At 35.0% G+C, this 23,625-nt stretch overlaps 4 protein-coding genes across 10 annotated transcripts; 2 read left to right on the plus strand and 2 right to left on the minus strand.

Annotated features, from left to right (window-relative positions):
• The first annotated feature begins 64 nt into the window (after positions 1-64).
• Strip (striatin interacting protein) lies at positions 65-8,027 on the plus strand. 2 transcript variants are annotated; one of them, XM_071714103.1, is made up of 12 exons: positions 65-218; positions 3,458-3,574; positions 3,637-3,920; positions 4,001-4,179; positions 4,261-4,574; positions 4,647-4,860; positions 4,957-5,111; positions 5,187-5,431; positions 5,611-5,838; positions 6,063-6,234; positions 6,332-6,536; positions 6,634-8,027. In XM_071714103.1, exons 1-12 carry the CDS (start codon positions 216-218, stop codon positions 6,897-6,899), a joined length of 2,382 nt encoding a protein of 793 aa, XP_071570204.1. In that variant the 5' UTR covers positions 65-215; the 3' UTR covers positions 6,900-8,027. The 2 variants fall into 2 exon arrangements, with proteins under 2 accessions (XP_071570204.1, XP_071570203.1); XM_071714102.1 differs by lacking the exon at positions 65-218 and adding an exon at positions 2,003-2,455.
• Positions 7,849-19,246, minus strand: Zw (glucose-6-phosphate 1-dehydrogenase Zw). Of its 2 annotated transcripts, none has more exons than XM_071714106.1 (7): positions 18,972-19,246; positions 11,479-11,603; positions 10,376-10,740; positions 9,641-10,239; positions 9,362-9,567; positions 9,104-9,264; positions 7,849-9,034 (listed from the first exon to the last, which is right to left on the minus strand). In XM_071714106.1, the coding sequence occupies exons 1-7, from the start codon at positions 18,988-18,990 to the stop codon at positions 8,944-8,946; spliced, it is 1,566 nt and encodes a 521-aa protein (XP_071570207.1). In that variant the 5' UTR covers positions 18,991-19,246; the 3' UTR covers positions 7,849-8,943. The 2 variants fall into 2 exon arrangements, with proteins under 2 accessions (XP_071570207.1, XP_071570206.1); XM_071714105.1 differs by lacking the exon at positions 18,972-19,246 and adding an exon at positions 14,404-14,604.
• A 474-nt stretch (positions 19,247-19,720) lies between these two features.
• LOC139776987 (small ribosomal subunit protein mS37) lies at positions 19,721-20,852 on the plus strand. Its single transcript, XM_071714116.1, has 3 exons — positions 19,721-19,866; positions 20,106-20,239; positions 20,453-20,852. The coding sequence occupies exons 2-3, from the start codon at positions 20,110-20,112 to the stop codon at positions 20,683-20,685; spliced, it is 363 nt and encodes a 120-aa protein (XP_071570217.1). The 5' UTR covers positions 19,721-19,866; positions 20,106-20,109; the 3' UTR covers positions 20,686-20,852.
• On the minus strand, positions 20,789-23,312 carry LOC139776985 (uncharacterized). 5 transcript variants are annotated; one of them, XM_071714111.1, is made up of 8 exons: positions 23,143-23,312; positions 22,375-22,562; positions 22,126-22,312; positions 21,916-22,044; positions 21,643-21,828; positions 21,280-21,547; positions 21,027-21,216; positions 20,789-20,964 (listed from the first exon to the last, which is right to left on the minus strand). In XM_071714111.1, exons 2-8 carry the CDS (start codon positions 22,475-22,477, stop codon positions 20,879-20,881), a joined length of 1,149 nt encoding a protein of 382 aa, XP_071570212.1. In that variant the 5' UTR covers positions 22,478-22,562; positions 23,143-23,312; the 3' UTR covers positions 20,789-20,878. The 5 variants fall into 5 exon arrangements, with proteins under 5 accessions (XP_071570212.1, XP_071570211.1, XP_071570210.1 ...); XM_071714110.1 differs by having other exon boundaries at positions 23,090-23,312; XM_071714109.1 differs by having other exon boundaries at positions 22,375-22,634; positions 23,090-23,312.
• Positions 23,313-23,625: the final 313 nt, after the last annotated feature.

Consider the following 23,625-nt stretch of genomic DNA (forward strand, 5'->3'; position numbering starts at 1 on the left):
TTTGGTTCCTTTGCTTCCCCGTTTTGTGAAATGGTAAAAATAAAGAGGGAATATCACGAGCGTTTGTTCTTATGCCGGACGACGTTGGATTCACGTGTGACTCGCGTGCGACGATGGTCGCGTTTGACGTTCTGAACGACAGTTGCGCGGGGAAACGCTGACGACGAGCTGATTCTCCGTTAAATCCTCCCGTTTAGATTAATTTTAGGTTAAACATGGTAAGGGTATGCCAGTCGCATATTGTGGATGTATTCGTTGAACGCATTTTGTATCTCACCGGTTGGTTTCACGCTGAATATACACGTATTATATATCTTGTTTCATTACGAATACAATACTTTGCGAGTGTTTTCAGAAGCCAGGAATGCAAGACTGTTGTTATGTCAAAGCCAGTGGCACACGGTGCATGTTTTCCTGCTGGATCGCTTGCAATCTAGTAAATCACTATAATTGCACCACTCAGCACTCAAGATTTCTAGTAATTTACTAGATCGCAAGCGATCCAGCAGGAAAACATGCTCCGTGTGCCGCTGGCTTTTTACAAACGAGCAACAAAATCGAGCTGTAGTAGCGCAATTTTGCTTGTGTGCGCCAATTTGGATTTGTTATGTGTTTGATCGTACCTTCGTGTGTTACCCTTAAATGTCTTAGAAAATATACACTTCTCTTTTCTCGTATAATATTATATCATATATTCCCGTATAATAATTTATATAAATTTTTCTATGAGTTGCCTCCTTCAAGTTTTTCTCTATTATATAATTTCTTTATTACTGAGATTCTAATACATAATGGGGAACTCGTCGTCGAGCTCTCCATTCTCCATCTCGAGTACTCTTTCCTTCTCATATAATTTTTCTAACTTATGTATCCCTTATATAGTTTTCTCTCTTTCTCATATAATTCTGTTATTTAGATTCTAATAGAAATGCAAAAAATATCCGTTCCTCGTCAATTTTTCTCATATAATGTAATATCATGTGTACTTTCCTTCTCATATAATTTTTCTAACGTACATATCTTATGTAATTTATACTATTAATTATTGTATTAATAGAAATATAAGAAATATATATATTTCCTTTTTATTATATAGTATCATGTGTACTTCCCTTTTCATATAATTTATCTCATCATGTAAATGAGTTTTTTTTCTCGTGTAACTATTTTTTATCATGTAAACGACTTTTCTTCTCATATGACTTTTCTCATGTATTTTTTTTATTACTGTTAGATGAGGACTAGATGAGCATTAGACGTAGACGTGAAATACATGCATGTGACATAAACAGAATTTCCAAAGCAGAATCCTGAATGGAGTACAACAGCTACTTGGAGAAAATCCTTTTCTTCATCCATAAAACGTTGCAGGCTGCATTTCCGGATTGTTGCATCGAAATAATTGGCATGATAGAAAACGATTATATTTGTCTTTTTTTTTCTCCGTTGGAACTACACTTATTTCGAGTGCTAATGTGAAATGTGACACAGCTGGAAAGAAAGACTTACTTATTCTATTCACTTTTTTTTATACTTTTTCATACTTTCTGCAAAAAGACAGATGTACCCTTCTAAAGCTTCAGAAAATAATAAATATTCAGAAGGAAACAAAGTGGGAAGATTGCCTATAAATTTTCCCAAATTATCTTCCCAAGTTCCACTTAAAATTCTTGAAATTCTCTCAAGTAATTTTTATCGAAGATAAAAAAGTCTTATCTTCACGAGTAAAAGTTATTTAAAGTTTCCATAAAAATTAGAAGAACAATATCCTATATATTCTTGCCTATAACATAAATCAACTTGATAATCAATATTAAAGTTGTTACATTATTCTTTAATTTTATCTTAATATCGTTACATCATACGTTGCCATTGTCGAGTAATAATAATATACACAGAAGTATTTTTTTCGTCGTGTAAGAAACTCACGATTAGACAAGCACGATTCGTAATCGCGAGGGGGTTTCGCGGGAAAAAACGCCGATCGTCCCCGAACGCGTCCGATCGCGAGCAGAGAGATCGCGTCGCGAAGGCGTCCGACGGTGTCGCGGGTGTCGTACGTCGTATCCCCGTTGATCGTAGACCGTAGACCGGGGTTAGGGAGTGACGTAAGCGGGGGGAGGGAAACAAACAGCCTACTGCCTACGGTGGAATTCGTGTCGTTCTGGCAGGCAGAACGCAGAACAGTTCTGCCCGTAGTGCCCGTCGCCCGAGAGAAGAGGGCTGGCCGACGTAAATGTCTCGGTTGGTAACGAGACTTCTGGACCGAGAGCTGGAGGATGGCCTGAGGAGAGAAGGCGCCGAGAGCCTCGCGGCCGAGCACCACCACCCGTCACGAGAGATGTTGGGCGACGTAGCGATGGACGCGAACGGGAACGGCAAGCGTGATCCTCTCCAAGGGAGACAACTCCCACCCATCCATACCTACTTCTCGCGGGTCGCGGCCAGCAACGACGTGAGTCCGCGCTGGAAAAACACTCGCTGGAAAATTTGCATAGCGTAAAAACGCGACGGTGAACCAGATCGGCGATCCTAACCTATCCCACGCCAGCGTCCACAAATTCAGGGGGAAAATCAGAAATTCTGTGTCAAAAAACTGGAGCAATCAGTTTGAGACACGACGATAGGAGCCAAGCTTATTCCAAACACATTAAAAAAAAAAGCATCCACAAGTTCTAGCAGAAAGGCTTCATTCTAACAGAAGGACTAAATGTTAAATAAAGCTTGCTTTAGACGTGTAGCAGATTTTAGGATAGAATTCTGTTTAATTTTCTACGCCATGTATTTTTATATATTTCAATTCAATATATTGCATCTGTATATTCTGATTTTTCAAATATTTTTTTGTTATACTTACAGGATATGAAATCGCGAACTCTATCTTAAATTCTGACAAGACTGAACAATCCTTTAAATTCTGACAAGACGAACAATCCTTTAAAAAGGGCCTTTAATCTGATAAATTATAGGTTGTTCAAAGTAGCCTTTAGGATAGAATTTTATTTATAATTCTGTGCACTATGTATTTTTATATATATTTTATGTATGCATGTATTCTGATCCTCAAAGTGTTTCTCATATTACATAGCGAGTCAAAAATTAAATAGAACTAAATGGAATTTGATCCTGAATTCCGACATCATAAATCATCTTGAAACTTTAAAAAAGAAAAATATTCACAAAGTGATATCTTACCCTCTAATTTAATTGTACTTAAAATAATAATTATTAATGATGTTTACGAATATATGGAAAATTTAATACAAAAATATGCTGTTTCTATGGTACATGTATTGTTTTATTTATTGTCTTATTTACAAGTATTGTAGCAAATTTGATATAATATTAGACAATATTCATGTTCAGCAGAAATAAAAATTGCACGACTCAAGCAGCTCTTGCTACTCAATTCGCCTTCAAGTTATTTAACATATGTCTCATTATTTTATTATTCCAGGAAAGCAGCAGAACTACGGATCTAGAGTTTATTTATGACGACACTGACATACACGCTAATGAAATCGCTGAGTTGTACAGTTATACGGAGCAATATGAGTTGCAGCTTAATCTTAAGGTACAATTCTGTTTTACCAAGTGCAAAGAGCGAATTGTCTGATTTCTTTAAATAAATTCCAGGCATTTGAGGATCAGATGGAATGGTACAATTTACGGCCGTGGTGGCAAAACTTGACGAGACCGCAGCAGAGATCGATAATCTACAAGTTACTGGATCAACTGGAAGTTTCCAATAAACAACTCAGGATGAAAGCAGCGCGTTGTATTCTTTATTTAGCTCAGGGTTGTTGGGCTGAGGTACAGTCTGACAAGGAACAACAAGACTGGACTAGAACAAACGTAATGTTACTCTACGAAGCTGGCATTTTTCCAGCGTTTGTTGAACTGCTGAACATTGAGATTGAGTAGGTTTCTTCGTACGTGTGTATGCACGATATTAGAACAGTTGAATTCAGGTCGAATTTCTACTGAGTAATTTTTGTAGAAATAGCACAACTGCTACCTCAGCGATGAGAAAGCTAGCTGTTAGCCTCGCTGATTCGATAGACTTAAGAGTCATTCTGTCCGTTTTATATATTATAACAGAAGTTATGAGAGAGGAATTAAAAAATATCGAGCACAGTGAATATAAAGACAATGTTGAAGCATTTAGAGAAGATCTTGGTATGTCATTGTTTATACAGCACATTTTAATGCTTACAAAGAAAAAATTTGCTCCTTTTAAAACGGCTATTTCTTTTGCAGTAAATCCATATGGAGAAGAATTACTGATTGTTAAACTTCTCGGGATGGTGACGTGTTTCTGCAGCGGCTCGGCACCACATTTTCCTATGAAAAAAGTTCTCTTGCTTCTGTGGAAGTTAATCCTAGTCTCTCTTGGTGGCATCGACGCACTCAGAGAGTTAAAGAAGCAGTATCGTGAGGAGGCAGGGCTCGATACGCTACAGGAAGACACTATCGAAGTCGCTAGGACGATGAGAGCCAGCTCTCCGCCTATGAGCGCAGCAGATTTGTTAGAAACGCAAAATCAGAAAAGGAACAATCGACCTTTTCGACGGGTAATTCATCGATCTAAGATTATCCTATATGATTGTTACTTTCATACATGTTAATCATCAAACATTTTTCAGAGTTTGATGAAACAAAGCTCGTTAGATGATCCAGGCTTAGGTATGGAATACGAAGGAGGAGAACCTCCAAATAATACAGCAAATGAAGGAGACGGCGAACTGATTGTATTCCTGGGACCTGGTGGACCTGGCGGCTGGAATCAATCGTATTACGAAGATCAGAATAATCAGTCACAATTAAGGCCAGGTACCCCACAACTTATAAAGGGAAAAGGTATAGCTTATAATAAAAAGTAATATCTTTTTTTAATTCTTTTTTTTTATAATTCTCACATATTCAAGTATTAATATTTAATATATCATTAATCAGGTTTACCATGGACACCCAAAGTGAGGCAAAAGGACGTAGACAGCTTTCTTGAAGTTGCCAGAATGAAGTTTGTCGGTTACAAATTACAAGGCGATAGAGAGAGTTTAGCGGGTTTACCGCAACCAATCCACGAAGGGGTCACTACCCTTAAAAAGGTATATTTTCTTGGCTTATGACAGTATTGCAATATAATCTGCTATTGTAATATCTAATATTATAATATATTTTAGCATATGTATACATCCCTAGCGGAAATTCAGATAAGGAAGGAAGAAGAGATAGCAAGAAATCCAATGAGTACTCTAGAACCACCGCTTCGTCAAACACCAACGGAAATTCTTTATCAAGCTATATTACCAAATTTGCCGCAATATATGATTGCTTTACTGAAAATATTACTTGCTGCTGCACCGACAAGCAAAGCTAAAACAGACAGCATTAATATCTTGGCCGATGTGTTGCCGGAGGAGATGCCGTGAGTATGAGTAATGATAGATGCAACATATCAATGTACATAAAATCTTAGAGATAAAAATATCAAATATAATTCATTAGTTATATCCGATTTTTGAATAATGTTGCAGCTGTTAAATATGAATACATTTTTAATGATATGTGTATTGTAAATATACTTAATTTATAACACACTTTTAGAATGACGGTGCTGCAATCAATGAAATTAGGAATCGATGTTAACCGACATAAGGAGATTATTGTTAAAGCCGTTTCTGCAATTTTATTACTGTTGCTCAAGCATTTCAAACTGAATCACGTATACCAATTCGAATTTATGTCACAGCATTTAGTATTTGCCAATTGCATACCTCTCGTATTGAAGTTTTTAAATCAGAACATTATAGCATACATTGAAGCGAAGAATGTGTAAGTAAAATGTTATTGCGATTTAAGTTTCTAATGCCCTTTTTTACCAACGTCGTTTAACTTGAACCTTAGTTCAATTCACTCTTTGTCTGTTTCTAAGGAAGACTTCCTTAGAAACAGACAAAGAGTGAATTGAACTAAGGTTCAAGTTAAACGATGTTAGTGAAAACGTCGGGCATAAGTGTTCACAATATATGTATAACCAATAATTTATATTACAACAGTATTCCTATTTTGGACTTTCCCATGTGTGTCATTGGCGATCAGCCGGAGTTAACTACGGAAAGTCTCGAAATCGGCCATAGTCAGTCTTTCTCATGGAGAAATGTTTTCTCTTGCATTAATTTATTAAGAATTTTGAACAAATTAACCAAATGGAAACACAGTAGGATAATGGTAAGCCAATTTTCATTAAATCAATAATGCTATTTTTTAAATATTATATTTTATATTTATATTTATGAAAATTAATTTGTTGCATTTATATTTGCAGATGTTAGTCGTTTTTAAATCAGCACCTATTTTAAAACGCACGTTAAAAGTCAGGCATGCGATGATGCAATTATACGTTTTAAAATTATTGAAAATGCAGACGAAGTATCTCGGTCGGCAGTGGAGAAAGACAAACATGAAAACTATTAGTGTCATTTATGCGAAGGTTCGACATCGCTTAAATGACGATTGGGCGTACGGCAATGGTAATAAAAAAATTGAAAATATTTTATTTAATACTTCGCGTTAACGATAATTTTGCAAATAATTTATAACGTTTTTGAATTACTAATGATTAAACAGATTTAGAAGCACGGCCGTGGGATTTCCAAGTTGAAGAATGCGAGCTACGTACTTGCGTTGATCAGTTCAATAATCGAAGATATTCGAACATTCCGAGAGACGAGGAAATGGAACCAGTCGACGCGTCAGTAACGTCCGTGCTCGGTGCAAATATGGAGTTGACCGAGGAGTTCAAGCAACATTACGAATTATGGTTGCAACAGGAGGTGTTTCAGAGGAGTATCAATTGGGATGAATTGTTGGATCCTGCGGCGTGTGAAATCTAAATTTCATATAAGTATAAAGCGCATGTGAATCGTATTTTCCTTAAATCATAGACTTGAATGAAATTGCGACATTTTTACGAATTACAAAACTTGTGAGAAGTGTTCAAGCGAAAAAACATTGCCATGTCGACACTGCAAAAATTTCCAAGTTGCATTTGATATCGCGATGAACGGTTCTAATTTAGGAAATGTTTAACAAAGAAACTTTCTGATAAAACGCGTAAAAAATTTCAAATTTCTTTCGTATTTAATTTGTGCAATGCAACATAGTGGCTTATAGTCATTTTCTATCATTATAGGCAGCCAATTTTAAATAAATGTATAATTTTTTCTTTTATATATATAATGTATATAATATATATTATATATTATATATGTATTATATATATAATATAAAATTTGAAATTATATATATATATATATATATATACATATAAAAGAGAATATTAAAAATTTAGGACATTTTAATAAAATATATTGGTTTTTTTGCTGTTAAAAGTACCATCTGATTTTTCCGTAGATCGAGTTATATATCATAATTTACAGGCATAATAATACGCCATAATTCAATTTCCTACATTTATATGTTTTTTACATGTCCTCTCCTTTTCTATCACAGTGAACATATGCAATCTTCAAGAGAACCTTGATGTACGTGTGCAGAGACCATCTTACTTCCTCCTAGCCTGCACTATTTGATAATACAAATATATATACATATAATTATTACGTATACATAAATTATACATATATCTTCAGTTCATCGTTAATCATGACATCAATTTGTATCTATATATCCATGTATAGCTGATCTTAAGAGGAAGTGGAATAGCAGGATTATGTTGAGCTGCGAAATTTAGTGCTGTATAAGATGTAAGATGATCGGCTACCGCTTACCTGGTACACTTAGAATAAGGTTTTTTCCACAATGTAGGTATATACACATACGGCAAGTCAACTTTCTTTTATTTATTTAACGTAAGTTACGCAATCGAATAATCTCACAGATCTCTAGCGTACAATTATTTGTACAATTTATGCTATCAAAGACAGTTGTACAGGATGCCGCGATTGGTATCACACATATGTTTCGATTGTCAAGATTTAATAAAACTAATCTGAAAGAAAGACTGATTCACATTCCCCCGCAATCTTGATCTTAAGGTAGCCTCAATATTAGATGGATGTTATAGGTTTGTTCTTTGTGGCTGCACTAGTGCAGCTCTCTTGTACTGACGATTTCGAGATATAAAGAATGCGAAGATCAACATAACAGATAAAACGGCACACTGATTAAATCAGTTTGTAATTTAGAATTGATTTTTCAGAAGAAAAATTTTTAATTTTATTATAATCGTTAAAACCAATCTGGACTGAAAATAATGATAATGTAATATGTTAAACTTGTTTTAAGTAATAAAATATAAAAATCTTAGGAGAATTTAAATTAATGAAAACGGAAATATATAAAGTAACACAACGTATATATAACAATGTATATACATTTGTGTGTATGCGCGTATGTATACTTTAATTACTTTATTGCATTTTCATAAATTCGGAATATTACTGCTTTAGTTTTAAATCAAGTATCATAGATTTTTTAATCTTCCGCTTATTATCAGTATTGCAAATTTGCAATTGTTACATTTTCAGGCCTAATATAGAGATTACAATAAACTGTTGCACAGCAAATACTGCTACATTACGACAGAAAACTAGCTATATCTGATATCGTCAATTTCACTCAAAAGAACGCTTCAGTGCATACTTTCGACATTAATGCAGAAAGTTCAGCGACAGAGAACAAACTTTATGTTTTCACATATATGATAAAATCGGATATGTAAATATTATCAATAAGATACAAATAGTAAAATATATATAAATATTACATATAAAATTGTAAAAAAATATTTATATACGACGATTTAGTAAAAATTTTGGAATGTGACAGTCAACAGTTGCGTCGCTTTAAATATTCTTAGATATTTTAAAATTTGTACTTTGCGTGATGAATCTCATATCACAATCAACATTGATTTCATGGTTTCACCCATTTGTACGAACCATAGTATGCGAAATTATTATTTTTCGCCATGTCGTCAGCTTCTTTCGGCCCTCGGGATCCATATCTGAAATTTTTAAATAAACAGTAATATATTTTGCACACATTAAAAATACTTACAATCCGCGCTACGTACTTATATGGAATCGGTTGGATTTTTTCTTTTTCAATTTGATGAAGCAACGGCGTGAATATCCGCCATGCTTCGTGCAACTCGTCGTTTCGCACGAAATGCATTTGCGAACCGCAAAAGACATCTAAAATTAATCTCTCGTAGGCATCCGGTAATTTAAGACCCTGGAAGAAATGATATTCGTAATGAGCAGGATGATGCCTTACTACATATCCGATTTTAACTTCAACGACAAATTCTTTGATCGACGAAATTACTTACCTTATATCTACTGCCATAAGTAAAGTCCAATTCCGTTTCTTCCATGTCAAACGTGATGCCGGGTGACTTTGTCATCATTTTAATGTACAATGCTTCGCCTGGTTGCACCCTGATCACCAATTCATTCCTTTTTGCTTTCCCATCAAAGATATCACCCGGTACATCTTGGTACTGTACTCTAACTTCTGCTTTCCTTTCGTTTAGAGCTACGACATCGCGCGGTGGTTAAACAAAAAGTCTTTTATTTGCCGAGAAACGGACCTCCTTCAATCTTCTTACCTTTTCCGCATCTCAGGATGAACGGTACTCCGTCCCACCTTTCATTGTTTATTTTTAGCACTGCAAACGCGAATGTCGGCGTATTGGATCCGGCTGGTACTGTGGTATCGTCCAAGTAGCCTAAACGTGCTTCCGGTTCCTCAGCGTCCGGGTTTCCGACGTATTGACCGAGGACCACCTGATCGAGCTGCACGTCTTTGATACATCTGAGAACTTTTACCTTCTCGTTTCTGATATCATCCGGTTGGCAAGACGCAGGTTTCTCCATAGCTACCAAGGACAAAATCTGCAGCAGGTGATTCTGCATCACGTCTCTGATGATGCCGAACTCGTCGAAATAGCCGCCTCTACCGTGAGTGCCGAATGGTTCTTTGAATGTGATCTGCACTGAAGCTACATTGTCCCGATTCCATGTCGGATTGAATATCCTGTTTCCGAATCTCAAGGTCATCAGATTCTGCACCATCTCCTTACCGAGATAGTGATCAATACGGTAGATTTGCTCCTCGCTGAACAGCGTCGCCAAGTGATCGGAGAGTTTCTGCGACGAGGCAGCATCGTGGCCGAATGGCTTCTCGATTATAATTCTCGTCCATCCTCTGAAATTTCAATATAGATATATTTATGTATTGGATATATATGTTCTGTTATATTTATCCATAAAACAAATTGGCAACTTTGTTTGTTTCTTTAGTTGTTGATTATATTCCATATATGTTCAAAATTCGTGCTTACTTCTTTGCCATACAGGTAAGCCGGAGTCGTATCGTCACGCTTTCGAACACGCTCGGTGGTAGTGCCAGATAAAACAGCCTGTGCGCAGTGTTCCCTTGCTCAAACTTTTGTAATTCACGATTTAGTAGCTCAAAGTCTTTCTTCTGATCGTAGGAACCAGCGACGTAGTGATTCAGTTTCCAAAATTCTTCGTACTTTTCCTCCTCGTCCGGCTTCACGTTCATGTATGGATGGCACTTCTCACGCAATTGTTCTACTGTTAATCTGCTTCTAGCATAACCGACGAAGGCGGTAGGTTTCGGTAGGAGATTGTCTCGGAAGAGCCACCAGAGAGTCGGATAGATTTTCTTCTTGGCCAGGTCCCCCTTTTCGACATTAACAAACGCAGTAGTTAGATAAAAATTATTAAAAATTTGGAAATAAAATTTGATAAGTAGGAATTAATATATACTCATTATTTATTACGCAGTCAATGTCCGAAAAATTACAATCCAATTTTAACATAAAAAAAACAAAATGTTAATTACATAGTTAAATTTTAATAGAGAATAACAAACATGCTTCTAAAGCAAATAATTATTAAAAAACCGTTCAAAACCCCTTATATATAATATTGAATCATGTATAAAAGTTAATTGTTGACCGAACGTTTCACGCAGAAATTAACGTTCGTGACCAGCTACTCTCTCTCTCTCTCTCTCTCTCTCTCTCTCTCTCTCTCTCTCTCTCTCTCTCTCTCTCTCTCTCTTCATATTTTTATTTTAGAAAATTTAACAGAAACAAAATTTAACTTATAATGTATGTACAAAAGGTAAAAAAAGAAACAATCATGACAAGCGAAGGATAAACACAATCCTATATAATGAAAACTTTATCAATTTTACCTATTCTAAATCTAACTCTAAACAACTTCGCATGATGATTTAAACTACCTTTCTAAATACGAGTGAACTCGTCACTGGTCAATAAATTCGGCCAACAAACGAGTCTCTAGTCAATAACGTGTTAAATTACGCATTCTATAAGAGAGAAATGAACGGATATTCATAAATTGCAATTAGCGTTACTTGCATATTTTATATTTTCCTTCAAAATAAACTTACAGATGCTCCAAAGGTAACAAACACATGTGGGATGAGCCTATCAAAATGAGTTCCTTCCAAATGATCCATTTCGTCCGATTTCAGGGATTGCCTGATGTACTGCAGGCTCTCCTCCGTCGACGTCCCTACGATTAACATTAGTCTTCATTTAGTGGTATTATAATTTTACATTATGTTATTTTATAACATTTCTAATGCACTTTATCAATATATCGTAAATGCTTATTTAAATGAATGTTATTTATGATAAAAAATTTCATTGTGTATCACTTTTTTAGTATTCATTATCTCAGTCACATGTAATTAATTTGTCATATGTTTTATATGTGTAAATAAGTGACAAGAATTGTTAATAAGGCATATCTTTTTGAATTTACCGATTTATCACTCTTGCAAATGGACACTAAGTTCCAAAAGATGCAACATTTAATGCATCTATTGCTCAATTAAAAAGATTTATGTTTAAAATGGAAATGTATGATCCTTTTTCCGTCCTTTTATTTGTAAAATCAAATTTCGTGCTAAAATAACATTATCTACGTGTAATCATTTAAATATTATTTTTAAGGATATATTTATCTATATTCATAAAGAGATAAAACATATGACCTTTATATTAATAATCAATTGTTCTGCATAGTTATTTATTTTATAAAATTAACTTGTATTCCTAATATTAAGTCATTCCATAAGTAATGCGGTTTTTTAGAAATATTTTAGAAATAAAACAAAAAATTTTCACATTTTAATTTTAATCTAAAATATATTATTATTTATAACTTATTCCCATCTTAATCTTAAATTTTTAATTCCCTAGCGATAAAAGTTTTTCGGTTTTGAGCTAAAGAATATATGAATGAATGAAAATGAAACTCCCTTTTATACCATTATGCATTATTTATGGAATGACCCAATATTTGATATAAAAAGTGACAATTCGCACAATTCGCACGATTAATGGCAATTAGATAATTTGGGATAAAAGCCTTGGAGTAAAATCGCGACCGTTGTCACTTTACTATTACGTAAAATTGAAATATTCATTAAGTTCGACGTAATCGACGTGACGCTATCTCTTATATTTTCATATGCATTTTTGTGACGACGCAATAATCATACATATTAAACATTAATATCACTAAAATTTGATAATCTATTTCCTACATACTATGTAATACCGTATGAAATGAGTAATGGTAAAATCTACAGTCTCGCTGAGGTCATACAGAGATATTTTGCGGCAGGAAATTAACCACGTGGAGATATACATCTAATGTGCAAACGTAGAAAATCTTTACTTCCACGTGGCGTGCGAGAAAACTGTCATCTTCTCTTTAATTAAATATCAACAGAACATGGAATTTCTTATGAATATAAATTATATATCACACACACAGACTACACTATAAATCACTACAAATTTCACATTTCTCACACAACTATCCAAAATTTCCTGCACGATACACAATAACACTCCAACGCATCCTGTAAAAGCTATAGGATGTTTTTTATTTAGTGACACAAGCGTCGTTCTGTCTTTGTTACTCGACTGCCAAGAAAGATAGAACGACTTTTGTCACTAAATAGAATACACCCTATAGCTTTTACAGGATGCGTTGGAGTGTTATTGTGTATCGTGCAGGAAATTTTGCACGGTTGTGTGAGAAATGTGAAATGAGAAAAGTTTTTGTCGACTTGGGTCACTAAATAGAAAGCATCCCTAATAAGAGTGAATGTTTGTCTCTATATAGGTTCTAAGTATTGATATTCTCAGAATATCAATACTTAGAACCTATTCTGAGAATATCCTTGGAAATCGTCTACTTCTACTGCATTCACGTCTTTAGTCATTTTACACCTACACATCCGGTTAAGATGAAAAAGATCTTTTAACGTGTACAAAAGAAATAATTATATATTCCTTTGTATAATGTAACATCTTTCCAAGATATTTACGAGGTTTTTCAGATACTAAAACAAATGATTTAAATAAGAATAATTTTTAATTAATCTATGAAAAAAAATTATATATGTTATATCCTTTCTCGATTCTATACATAATTTTTATACAATTAAAATAAATTATTTTATACCACTTTTAAAATATAAATTAATAAATAAAATAATTTTTTTATATTACCCAAAAATATTCTGAATTTTTATCCTTAAAATAATTTAATTTTGCGGAGATCGCTTCTTCTATTCCTCTATTTAGTGATTATGATTTTTATTTTGCAAGGTTGAGTCCGATTTGCGTGGAAAAAAATTTAGCAGTGATAAAGAAGTAATCTCCGCAATATTAAATTATTTTAAGGACAAAAATTCTAAATATTTTTTTAGTGGTATAAAAAAATTAATTCATCGTTCTAAAAAACATTGAAATAAGAAGTGATTATTATATATTAAAAAATGCAAATTGTCACAGTTTTACTTCTTTATATTCTTGGATCGAAAATTTGTGGACCTTACTACATATGTCACGTGAAGATTAACGTTTTCTTTGAAAAATTTTAAAAATTTTGTTTCTTCCTTTTCTCGCGTTTATTTAGTATACTTTGATGCACCAACTACATCACATATTTTATTTTTTTTATATTTCCCACTTAATCACTCACAAGACAGAATATTTATTATTACTCATATCACTATAACTCGTAATGTGACAAAAAGTTGATATAATGCATAATTACCATTTAATTATCATTTTTATATTTTTTAAATCAGAAACCCATGGAAGTTTAGAATCATTAGTTTTCATATTTATCAAAAAAGAAAAAATTAAGTTTTCTGACAGTATAATTTATTGCTGAATAAAAAATTCTGAGATATCATCAAAATATGCGAGTTGCTAGTTGCATAATATTTAAAATCGTCAGTTTTTGAAGCAGAAATATAATATGCAAACATATTCGTGTTTGAACTTACTCGATAAGGTACTCATGGCTTTCATGGTTTACGAACAAGTCGCACGGGAAAGACACTAAAAAAAGTCACGTGAAGTCGACTGACTATCGGTGCCAGTAGGTCTTGCCGCACTCCTTCGACAATCTCGCCGCTTCACCAGCAGAACCGCGACTGGCGTCGGATTTGCCTTGCATGCGCGCACCACGTGCAATCAGGCAAACGTAAACGCTTATGAGGCAATCGTGGAGTGCCCTCGATGATAGATAAACTGATCATCCAATCATTTTCCATAAAAAAAAAAAAACAATTCAATACCTTCATTATCCCAAATGTATATATTTAAACAGAAACGTAGGTAGGATATTATATGAAGGAGCCTGACGCTCGCGAAGCTAGGTACTTAACTTAACAATTATAATAAGCAATTAACTAAGCAACATAATAAACATAATGGTTTTAAATATAAACATGTTGTTTAAGATAGCTCGATGATTAATACAGTAAGGATTTTTATCTTTCCAGCTAGATATCCTTATCGATAATTATACTTAAATGATTGCATAAGCAATGCCATCTTGGCACTTTTACGCGAAATTTGCCTGCTAACATGCGTCTCTCTATCTCTATTTTAGTTTTTCTACGCACACTAGCAAATATTCTCCGGCAATCTCCAAGTGCGAATCAGATTTAGATTTTTATCTAGCTCTGATAATCACAGAGCACTCCGGTCAAGGCGATGGAATGATAAGTTCTCTTATCAGCGAATCCAATTACACGTACATTCTCTCGCGCAAGATTTTTGCATATCTTGCAAGATTTTGTTACTTAAATATTTTGTTTACAATTAAAAGTTTGTGAGCGTATAGATTCTATTTACGCAAGTGCGATGTGCAATCTATACTGGAGAATATATGACACATTGCATAACGATGACTCAGTCCTCGTGTATCAATGTACGTAATGTGACGTTACTATACATAAACTTAGCTCTTGCAATTTGTACAAATATTATTTCCACAAACGGAGAAGCTCCAGGCCGTTGGAAGCACCGACGTATATGGAAATCAACGAGACACCTGTCTGCGGACTAATCCGAACTTATCCCAGCATCATGACAAGTTGACGTACCGACAATTACGTGATGTCAGTGGTGTAGCCAGGGGGGGGGGGGTTGGGGGGATAAATCTCCCCTCCGAAATTTTGGAACCAAATATGAGAATGAAAGGTTGAAAGCGAAGAGAGAAATAAAATTGTAAATGCTTTAAAGTCTAAAGACAATGTTCTGAACGACTGTAATAATAATTGATAAGATGGCATATGTCCGTCGTACCAATTATACAATGTACGCAATCTTTTTAAAACGCTCAGGCTTCTATTGTAGTCCTTTAACAGTAAAATGACGTTGCTTTGGTTTGATTCAGATGTAAAAGGTATCTAAATTATTTTACGCTGTATTTCACTATCTTTTTACCGTAAAAAGACGTATAGCTTTTTATTTCATTCACACATACAACATCAGTGTCCTAAATAATGTACAGCCATCTAAATACAAAGGCATATATTATAAGCAGGGTTTTCTTGCCTACTATTGTTTTTGAAAAGTCATTCTAAGTGTCTTTTAGGGGTTTACAATCTTTTAAGGGGTTTACAACATAATTCGAGAAAGAAATTCTTCTTATTTTTTTCAAGTTTATTTCGAAAGTTTACTAGTTACTACCTTTATACATGTAATATGCGCTAATGTTACAATTAGTATTAAATCTTTTCAAATATATCTCCCCCCTCCCGAAATTAAATCTTGGCTACGCCCCTGCATGATGTTGTATATTATTAGTTATTATATAGCTATTTCTATAGATATTATAATTTACATACAAATATGGCCGTCGAAGACATAATGATGCATAATGATGCAAAAACAGAGATAAAATAACGCAAAAAGTATAAGATACATCTACTACATTCCTCATCGTTTAAGAGAACTATTAATAGTTTTCTTAAATTCTTAAATAAGATGTACTGTTTCGCCACTCATGAAAGAATCACGGGGAAAGGAGGGTATTCGCGAATCGCTAAAATAACAGCAATAATTTATATTATTATCAGATTGTACACTTAAAGAAAAACGTTGCTTATTTTGTATGATGCACGCGTAAAAATTGTAAAGGCCACGCAAATCATGCGTGCGGAGATACTCATATAATGTGTACGCTATATATCTCATGATAACGATGACTGGCAAATCAGTCGGCGAGTGCCAATGAGTTCGCGGTTCTTGAATGGCATCGTCGCGATGTAATAGGTCTCCTCACACTTCTATTTTCAAGGGCAAGCCTTCAATTGATCGTAATCGATTTCATTAATGCGTGACCTTAATGACAACAACTTAATCCTCTGTTTGATTTTCCATAATTAGAGCTTCGATGAGACATCCACGATCGATGGATAATGTAATACTTAATTGCTTCATTTTGAAAGCGATTTATGTGCAAGATCTTTTTTAAAACCGATTTCTTTATCTTTCTTTCCAATATGATCCGATTCAGTGGGAACAGATGTACTAATTTATGCCGATTAAAATGAAAAAATTTCGTCCCAATGAACAACCAAAATCACATTAACTTTTTGCTGCGGCAGCGAATCATTTAACGTTGACAAAACGTATGCAATCAGATTTGTCGATTACACACATTAAAAGACACACTTCCGCTTTCGTAAACAATTAATCAAATTGAACAGCAAGTTATAACTCTTATTATATGACTCTCTATTTTTCTATTTATATAAATGTTCTCTGAAGACTAAGTTAAAGTTAGTTAGATAAAGCGTTACACTTTAGATTAGATTATAGTAATGCGTTCTGTTGAACTTTAACGTTAACAATATATACGCGACGATTGCAAACGCGATAGCGGAACAGAATGTATAATATGAGACAATTTTGAAATTTAAATTCTTGCTGGCTCACTTGAAATGCGCATAAGATATAACTATCGTGACATAGTAAGAGTAAAGAATGACTTTAAATATAGCCTTTGTTTTCTTTTTTATCCGCAATGCAATTTCGATCATTTTTTGCCTATCACTGATGTATATTGTAAGGATGTAATTGTGCGTTGCATTTTGTACGTATGTATTATTATACATATATAACACTGTACTACGTATATCTCTCGTACAAGAAAAGACAAAGTACAGTAATTATAACATAGGAATTTAACAATTACTTCGTAAGATTAAAAAAAATTTATGTTTATTTATTACGTATGTTTGGAAGAATTTATTAAAAATTTTAGTTTATTTATTTTATTTATTTAAAATGTTTAAAATACTTGCGTTTTGACACGCTGACTTAATCAATACGTTCTTACGTAACAAAATGTAAGTCCCACCATCCACGTTGAAGGATGTAAAAACATAATTGCATTTGTGCAATATGTGGTTGTTTTTTTTTTACGTGTGCCCCCGGCATTAAGTTAATGACGCGGACCTACTTTTCAAAGCAGCCTGGAATGAGTTATACACCCGCGGCTGCGAAACTCTTTGTAAATAAAGCTATGTCAAAATCTAGAGCGGCGAAGCCGTCCTCCGCGATTTCGCGACGTCGGTTTCGTTTCGGTAAAAAAAAAAAAACTTACGTCATTTTGCTCTCACTACATGTGTTCAATTCTTCATATCACGACTTCCAAAATCTTAAACTACTACAATTTATGATAATTAAAATATCAATTTTCCGAAGATATTCGGAATAATTGGCGTGTTAATCGCCAAGGCCACAAAAATAGCATCATGAATGATAGCGCTTATCATGAATGATAAATTCTTACGTATTAAGATTCTTGTGTTAAATAATTCAAATATTTTGTTAAAGTCATGTATATATGATTTAATTAATACAGTAATTATAAATATATAGCTTAATTGTATAAATAAATATAAGTTAATTATATATATATATATTTATTAATTATAATAATTATTTAAAGTTATATGTATAATTATATATTTATTCATATATATATAATTTCAAATATAGTTTTTAAATATATATATATATATATATATTTCAAAATATATAAATATATATTTCAAATAAACAGAAAATATTTTTAATCTATTATTATCTCAAGAAGAGATACATAATCACATGCTGATAAAATAATCACGTTTTAGTCTCATGGACAATCTTCATAAAGCTCCAGAAGTAAATAATTAATAAAAATTCGGACAAATACAAACTGCGTAAAAAAATTCACCGAAACTACACATATATGTATTTTATTATATGTATGTACATCGTACATATCCCACGAGATAACAGACGGGCCGACACTGGCTGACACCCGCTGTTCGCAAACATGGAATTTTTCTCGCTCGCTCGAGATCGCGTAACAAAAAAAAACAAAAAAACATCGTACGATGCATTATCGACGAGCTTCCGCGTAAACACCCTCCCTCCCTCTCTCACTCTCTCGTCCTTCCCTGCGATTTAATTTTATCGGCGAGCCTCTTATTTGCGCCGTTATCTTAAAATGTGCGACGCGCGCGCGAAAAACCGCCGTCATATTTTTTGCTTGTGATAGACTCACTTCTTGGGTGCTCCGCCATTCTCGATCCTTGAACCTTGACGCTACCCTGCTCGACGAAATTCCCCCTTCACCGGTCGGCGGTCCCCTTTCGGCACAGCCAAATATGTCCGTTCCCCCGGCGATCTCGCGCGCACGTGGCCTTGCCGCCAAAACGACACCGTCACCCGTCACGCGTGACTTTGAGGTTAAGCGTCAGCGCGACGTGTACGGAGTTTTCTTGCGCCTCTGCTCCTCTCCGTTCTCGCCGCCCGCCCCAGCGAAAGAGCCGCCGTTGCCAATCCTCGCGATTTCCTTCGGTTCGGCGTACCCTACCCCGTCCCGTCTCATTATCAGTGCGATAAAAATAGCGCGCAAACACTAAGCTAAAAGCAACTTCGTTTGATTTTAACCGTTTCTTTTTGGCGCGAGAGAGGGGAAAAAAGAGAGAAACGCATTTTCACTTCTGAATATATATATAAATCTGTTTCTACGCAATTTTCATGCATTTCAGTCAAGCGGAGCAGAAGGCGCATGGAAAAAGAAAAAGAAGGAAAGATAGAAACTCGTACAGGGTTGCGTTCGAAGCGACTAATTTGTTTTAATTAATTTTCTATTTGTTTTGATTAAAAAAAACTGAACTTTGCACTCGCATACTGGTGACGTAATAATTTTATGCGGTCTCTCTCGTGACACTTCTTCCTTTTAAATCGTTTCAAATGCGAAATTGCGAAAAGAGGATATATACGCCGGCCGATACGATCGAAACTGAAAGTAAACGCTGCCGCCATCTGATCGGTCGCGGTCGCGTTTTCTCCAAAGCCGGCAAAGCCGACGAACGCGATTGTCGATTGTCGTTGCGGGTCGCGGCGAACGGTCTACTTTTCTCCGGCTTCTCTGCTTTGCAAAAGAAATTAATGTACGTCTAGCAAAATTTATTGACGACTATCAAAATTACATTTTGTCATCAATTGTGTCTGTATGTCGATATAAAAAACCATGCGTTCAGTCACTCTGATATAGAGCTTGATGAGAAACTTAACCTCCATGTTAAACCGTGTTAAAGAAAATCATAACTTTATATTATTTCACTGTAATTTAATATTTATATAATATTAAAGTAGTACGATATTCATATTTATATTATATTATTATCAGAAAGATGAGGTTGACGTCGCTGTTTTTTCGTAACGCGAGGCAACCACAGAATGAGAAGAAGGTACCCTTCAAGGCGATCATGCCGTTAAAACTAAGGGACTTTGTGAGTTCGAAGGGAGGTCAGAGAGCAATGGGTATGTCTAAAGACCAATTTCTTTCCCCAATGGATATGTTTAAAGACCGTTTCTTACTGTATTCTAGTTGTATATATTTGTTACAATGTGGCTGAGCGTAGGCTATAAACTTCATTCCGCACAGAGCGTTTCAATATTTATTACAGTTAGCGGTAAAATATAATATTCAGAAAACTTCTACTTCATACAATTTTAATATATTTCTGTTTCCAGAACAGGGATGTTTGTACGAGATGACCTTGCTTTTATCGTGCCTTGAAGAAAATGAGTTTGAAGACAAGAGATGTGTCCCGCAAGTAAACGCATTAAATAAATGCTACAAAACTTACACCGATAATGTGCAGCGTATGCGCTCCACGCAGGATCAAGTGGTACCTGTACCTGAAAGTAAGAACCTCACGCACAAGCAGGTCACGTATCTTCTACGAAGTTATCCAACAGTATAGCGTTTTTACATATGTAGTACTGCATCAATACGTTAACATGTGTTGTAAAACTATTTAATTGTTACCATACTTAATATAAGTGCATAAAAAATGTTTCTGTAAATATTCATAAATATTTTCATTTTAATTTAATTTGTACAATTATATTAGTAAAGCGTGTATATATACATGATAGGCTTTCAATTTAAAATAATTATTTGCTGTTCTTAACGTCGGCGGTGTCCTCCAGTTTATCAGAAATCGTGTGCAAACGTTTCAACGCGAGCCGTCTCGAGTAACCTAAACACGATACAATTTATTATGCAAGAGTTTCACATCATAAAATCCATACCAATACGTACGAATTGGTTCAATATTGTTGGAAATAGTTGTAGTTTTCTGTATGACGTCCAATTGCTGCTCGATTCTTTGTAAAGCCTTATGATTCTCTAACTGTCCGTCTTTATAATAGTAATATGTACAGAATAATGTTGTAGCACAAAGTGTTAAGGCAATTTTTCTGTACAACCATGTTGTACTTAACAGGTGCGTCTGTAAGAGAGCGTAGCACTTTTTTGGTAAACAATTTGTTTGAAAATTTTATAATAATATTACCTTATCATCCGGAGACTGAGGAATAATCTTATCGTAATATTGAACCAGTATTCTCTCAGCCACTATATTTAAGCTTAGAATACTAAAAAGCGCAACTCTTGCATCAACCGTTCTTTTAGAAGAACTGAATAACGCGCAGAGAATACAGCTGACGGTGTAAAATATGATAGATTGAAACCAAGACACTTCTCCAATAATCCAGCTTTGGAAAGTGCGTATATATGAAAAGATCTCGTAAAGCAGCTCTTTCTGATCCTTAGCCGATTCTCTAAAATTTAAGAATTTCAAATCGACAATTCACATTAATTACTATTCGACTAAATCGAATTTCAAACCTTTTAAAAATCAGCTTTACGAACTCACTTGAAATCCGACACCATATTGCTAACTGTCTCAGACGAAGTCTGTAGTACAGTCTCGAGTTCTTTGCCGTGATCTAAAAGCTCATTTTGAATACGCAAACCCTCCTTTTGACTGTTCAATATTACACCTTGCATTTGCGATGCTTCCAGTAATTGATCCTTCATTCGGGAAGATACTTGAAACAATCTACATCATATATGTAGAAATACGTGAGGGCTTTTGTATCTTTACAATGTGTAAAGATATTACACAGGGTACTATATATGTACGTACAACTTGATAGTGTTATCAACTTCAGCCTGCCAAGCTTCATGATTCAAAAAGAAACAAATATGAGTTGCGTGAGTGTAGAATTCATTGTAAACACTGAACGCTCGGTCTGCCATGCCGCCAATGCATTTCCTGCGAAATAAATATTAACAGATTATCGCAAGATCAAGCATAAAATATAGGAAACTACTTAATAAAAAATACTCGTTTTACCGACGCTCGTCTTCCGTTTCACTGAGATAGCAGTCGTAGGTCGCGTGACCAGAATCCTCCAGGAAACAATTCGCTAGGCGCAAAGCGAGAAGCGAGTGCTCCTGATCGTTCAATTTGTCACAACTACTCTCCAACGCTTGCAGCGCAGTATGCCAACATTTTCCATGTTGTGGCAGCGATGATTTTGCTGAAAAGAAAAATATTTCCCGTTAGCTACTACTTATCAGTTCCTACGTTTTAGCTTCTTACCTTTTATCAAGGAATATTCCTTCTCTCCCAGATCTCTTAAGATCATATTGCCATTGCTGGCTGATGTTTCACGAATAACAAGTAACAATAAGAGCCAAATCATCTTGGAATTAAATGCAGGGTCCTTTCAGATCTCGCTAATTTTCAGGAAGTGTATGTCAACAGGAAATTTATGGTCCTTCATTATTCTGTCGAATGACATATTTAGAATAAACAAAATTTCTCTTGCGATACAGAAAGAGCGCAGATACAGTCTAGACCTGTAATTGTATCATATACGTTTGTAACAACGGGTGCACGAAAAACAATCAACGATCAACTGCACAGTCAATCAAAGACAAAATTAATCGCAGAAATGATTGAGTCATTTGGGTTCCCACAGTCATTTGGGTTCAATGGACTTAATGAACCTGAATTCCATACATTGCGATACTCACAACATCTCTACATATCACATATACATCTACATATGGACATTTTTGAACGACAACGCGACAAACAATTGGAGAAAAGTCGCAGTAAAGCTACTTGATTAAAATTACGACATCCAAATCTGTTGAGGGTAATAATAAATTAACAAAGTTCATTAATGTATGCGTATTAAAAAAAAAAAACTTTATTGACTTGGGAACATGACGAAAATTAAAAAGAAATACAAGAGTAATCGCAGATATCGCGATTTTCGGTATTTATGAACGAGAATTTTGCACGATACTTTCGCTCTCCGGAACCGTTTGCGGTTTCACGATCGGAGCACATCGTTCTCACTCGATATTCACGCTGATTATTCGAAGTCGCGGATAACGACACATTTTAAGCGAATTAGAGTGACAATTAGCAGATATATTAAGATTTTATTGGAATCGTAGGAGCGTAGCGTCGGATTTGAATCGGCTCGCAACGGACAGTTCCTCAATTTGGCGCGACAGCAATGAGCAAACCACCTGCGCTGAATCACAAGTGAATATTTGCCGTGCACTAGCGCCTCCGCAGAAGACTCGTGGCCGCGGGAGGAAACAGCGAGAAAAAGCGTCGAGGGTAAAACGGAACGAGACGCAACTTCATGGAGGAAAGAAGAAAGAACAGAGATTGCACTTTTTTTCTTTAAATTCTTCCACCTTCTCTTGCACTCTCCATTCGAGTGCAGAAAGCTGGAACGAACGAGCGAGAGTCGCGGCCGCTTCGATATCTCGAGAGCTGCGATGTATCGAGAGACGCCATTCTCGAACGGCGGGACGCTCCGCAACGCAA

Source organism: Temnothorax nylanderi, unplaced genomic scaffold, assembly GCF_030848795.1.
Source record: "Temnothorax nylanderi isolate EJ_2023f unplaced genomic scaffold, tnyl_v1.0 TNYL_tig0134_pilon, whole genome shotgun sequence".
NCBI classification, from domain to species: domain Eukaryota; kingdom Metazoa; phylum Arthropoda; class Insecta; order Hymenoptera; family Formicidae; genus Temnothorax; species Temnothorax nylanderi.

Bases quoted from the DNA above. Each gene is read 5' to 3' on its own strand.
- LOC139776985 (XM_071714111.1), bottom strand. From the start codon at position 22,477: ATGATTTGGCTCTTATTGTTACTTGTTATTCGTGAAACATCAGCCAGC. The intron at 21,548-21,642 runs GTGAGTTCGTAA...CTTAAATTTTAG, and splicing joins AATATGGTGTCGGATTTCAA to AGAATCGGCTAAGGATCAGA. The intron at 21,217-21,279 runs GTAATATTATTA...GCTCTCTTACAG, and splicing joins CTCAGTCTCCGGATGATAAG to ACGCACCTGTTAAGTACAAC.
- LOC139776987 (XM_071714116.1), top strand. From the start codon at position 20,110: ATGAGGTTGACGTCGCTGTTTTTTCGTAACGCGAGGCAACCACAGAAT. The intron at 20,240-20,452 runs GTATGTCTAAAG...TTCTGTTTCCAG, and splicing joins GGGAGGTCAGAGAGCAATGG to AACAGGGATGTTTGTACGAG.
- Zw (XM_071714105.1), bottom strand. From the start codon at position 14,428: ATGAAAGCCATGAGTACCTTATCGA. The intron at 10,741-11,478 runs GTAAGTTTATTT...AATGTCGAAAAG, and splicing joins TTGTTACCTTTGGAGCATCT to GGGGACCTGGCCAAGAAGAA. The intron at 9,265-9,361 runs GTAAGTAATTTC...CATTTCTTCCAG, and splicing joins CTTATGGCAGTAGATATAAG to GGTCTTAAATTACCGGATGC.
- Strip (XM_071714102.1), top strand. From the start codon at position 2,237: ATGTCTCGGTTGGTAACGAGACTTCTGGACCGAGAGCTGGAGGATGGC. The intron at 5,112-5,186 runs GTATATTTTCTT...AATATATTTTAG, and splicing joins GGGTCACTACCCTTAAAAAG to CATATGTATACATCCCTAGC. The intron at 6,235-6,331 runs GTAAGCCAATTT...TTATATTTGCAG, and splicing joins GGAAACACAGTAGGATAATG to ATGTTAGTCGTTTTTAAATC.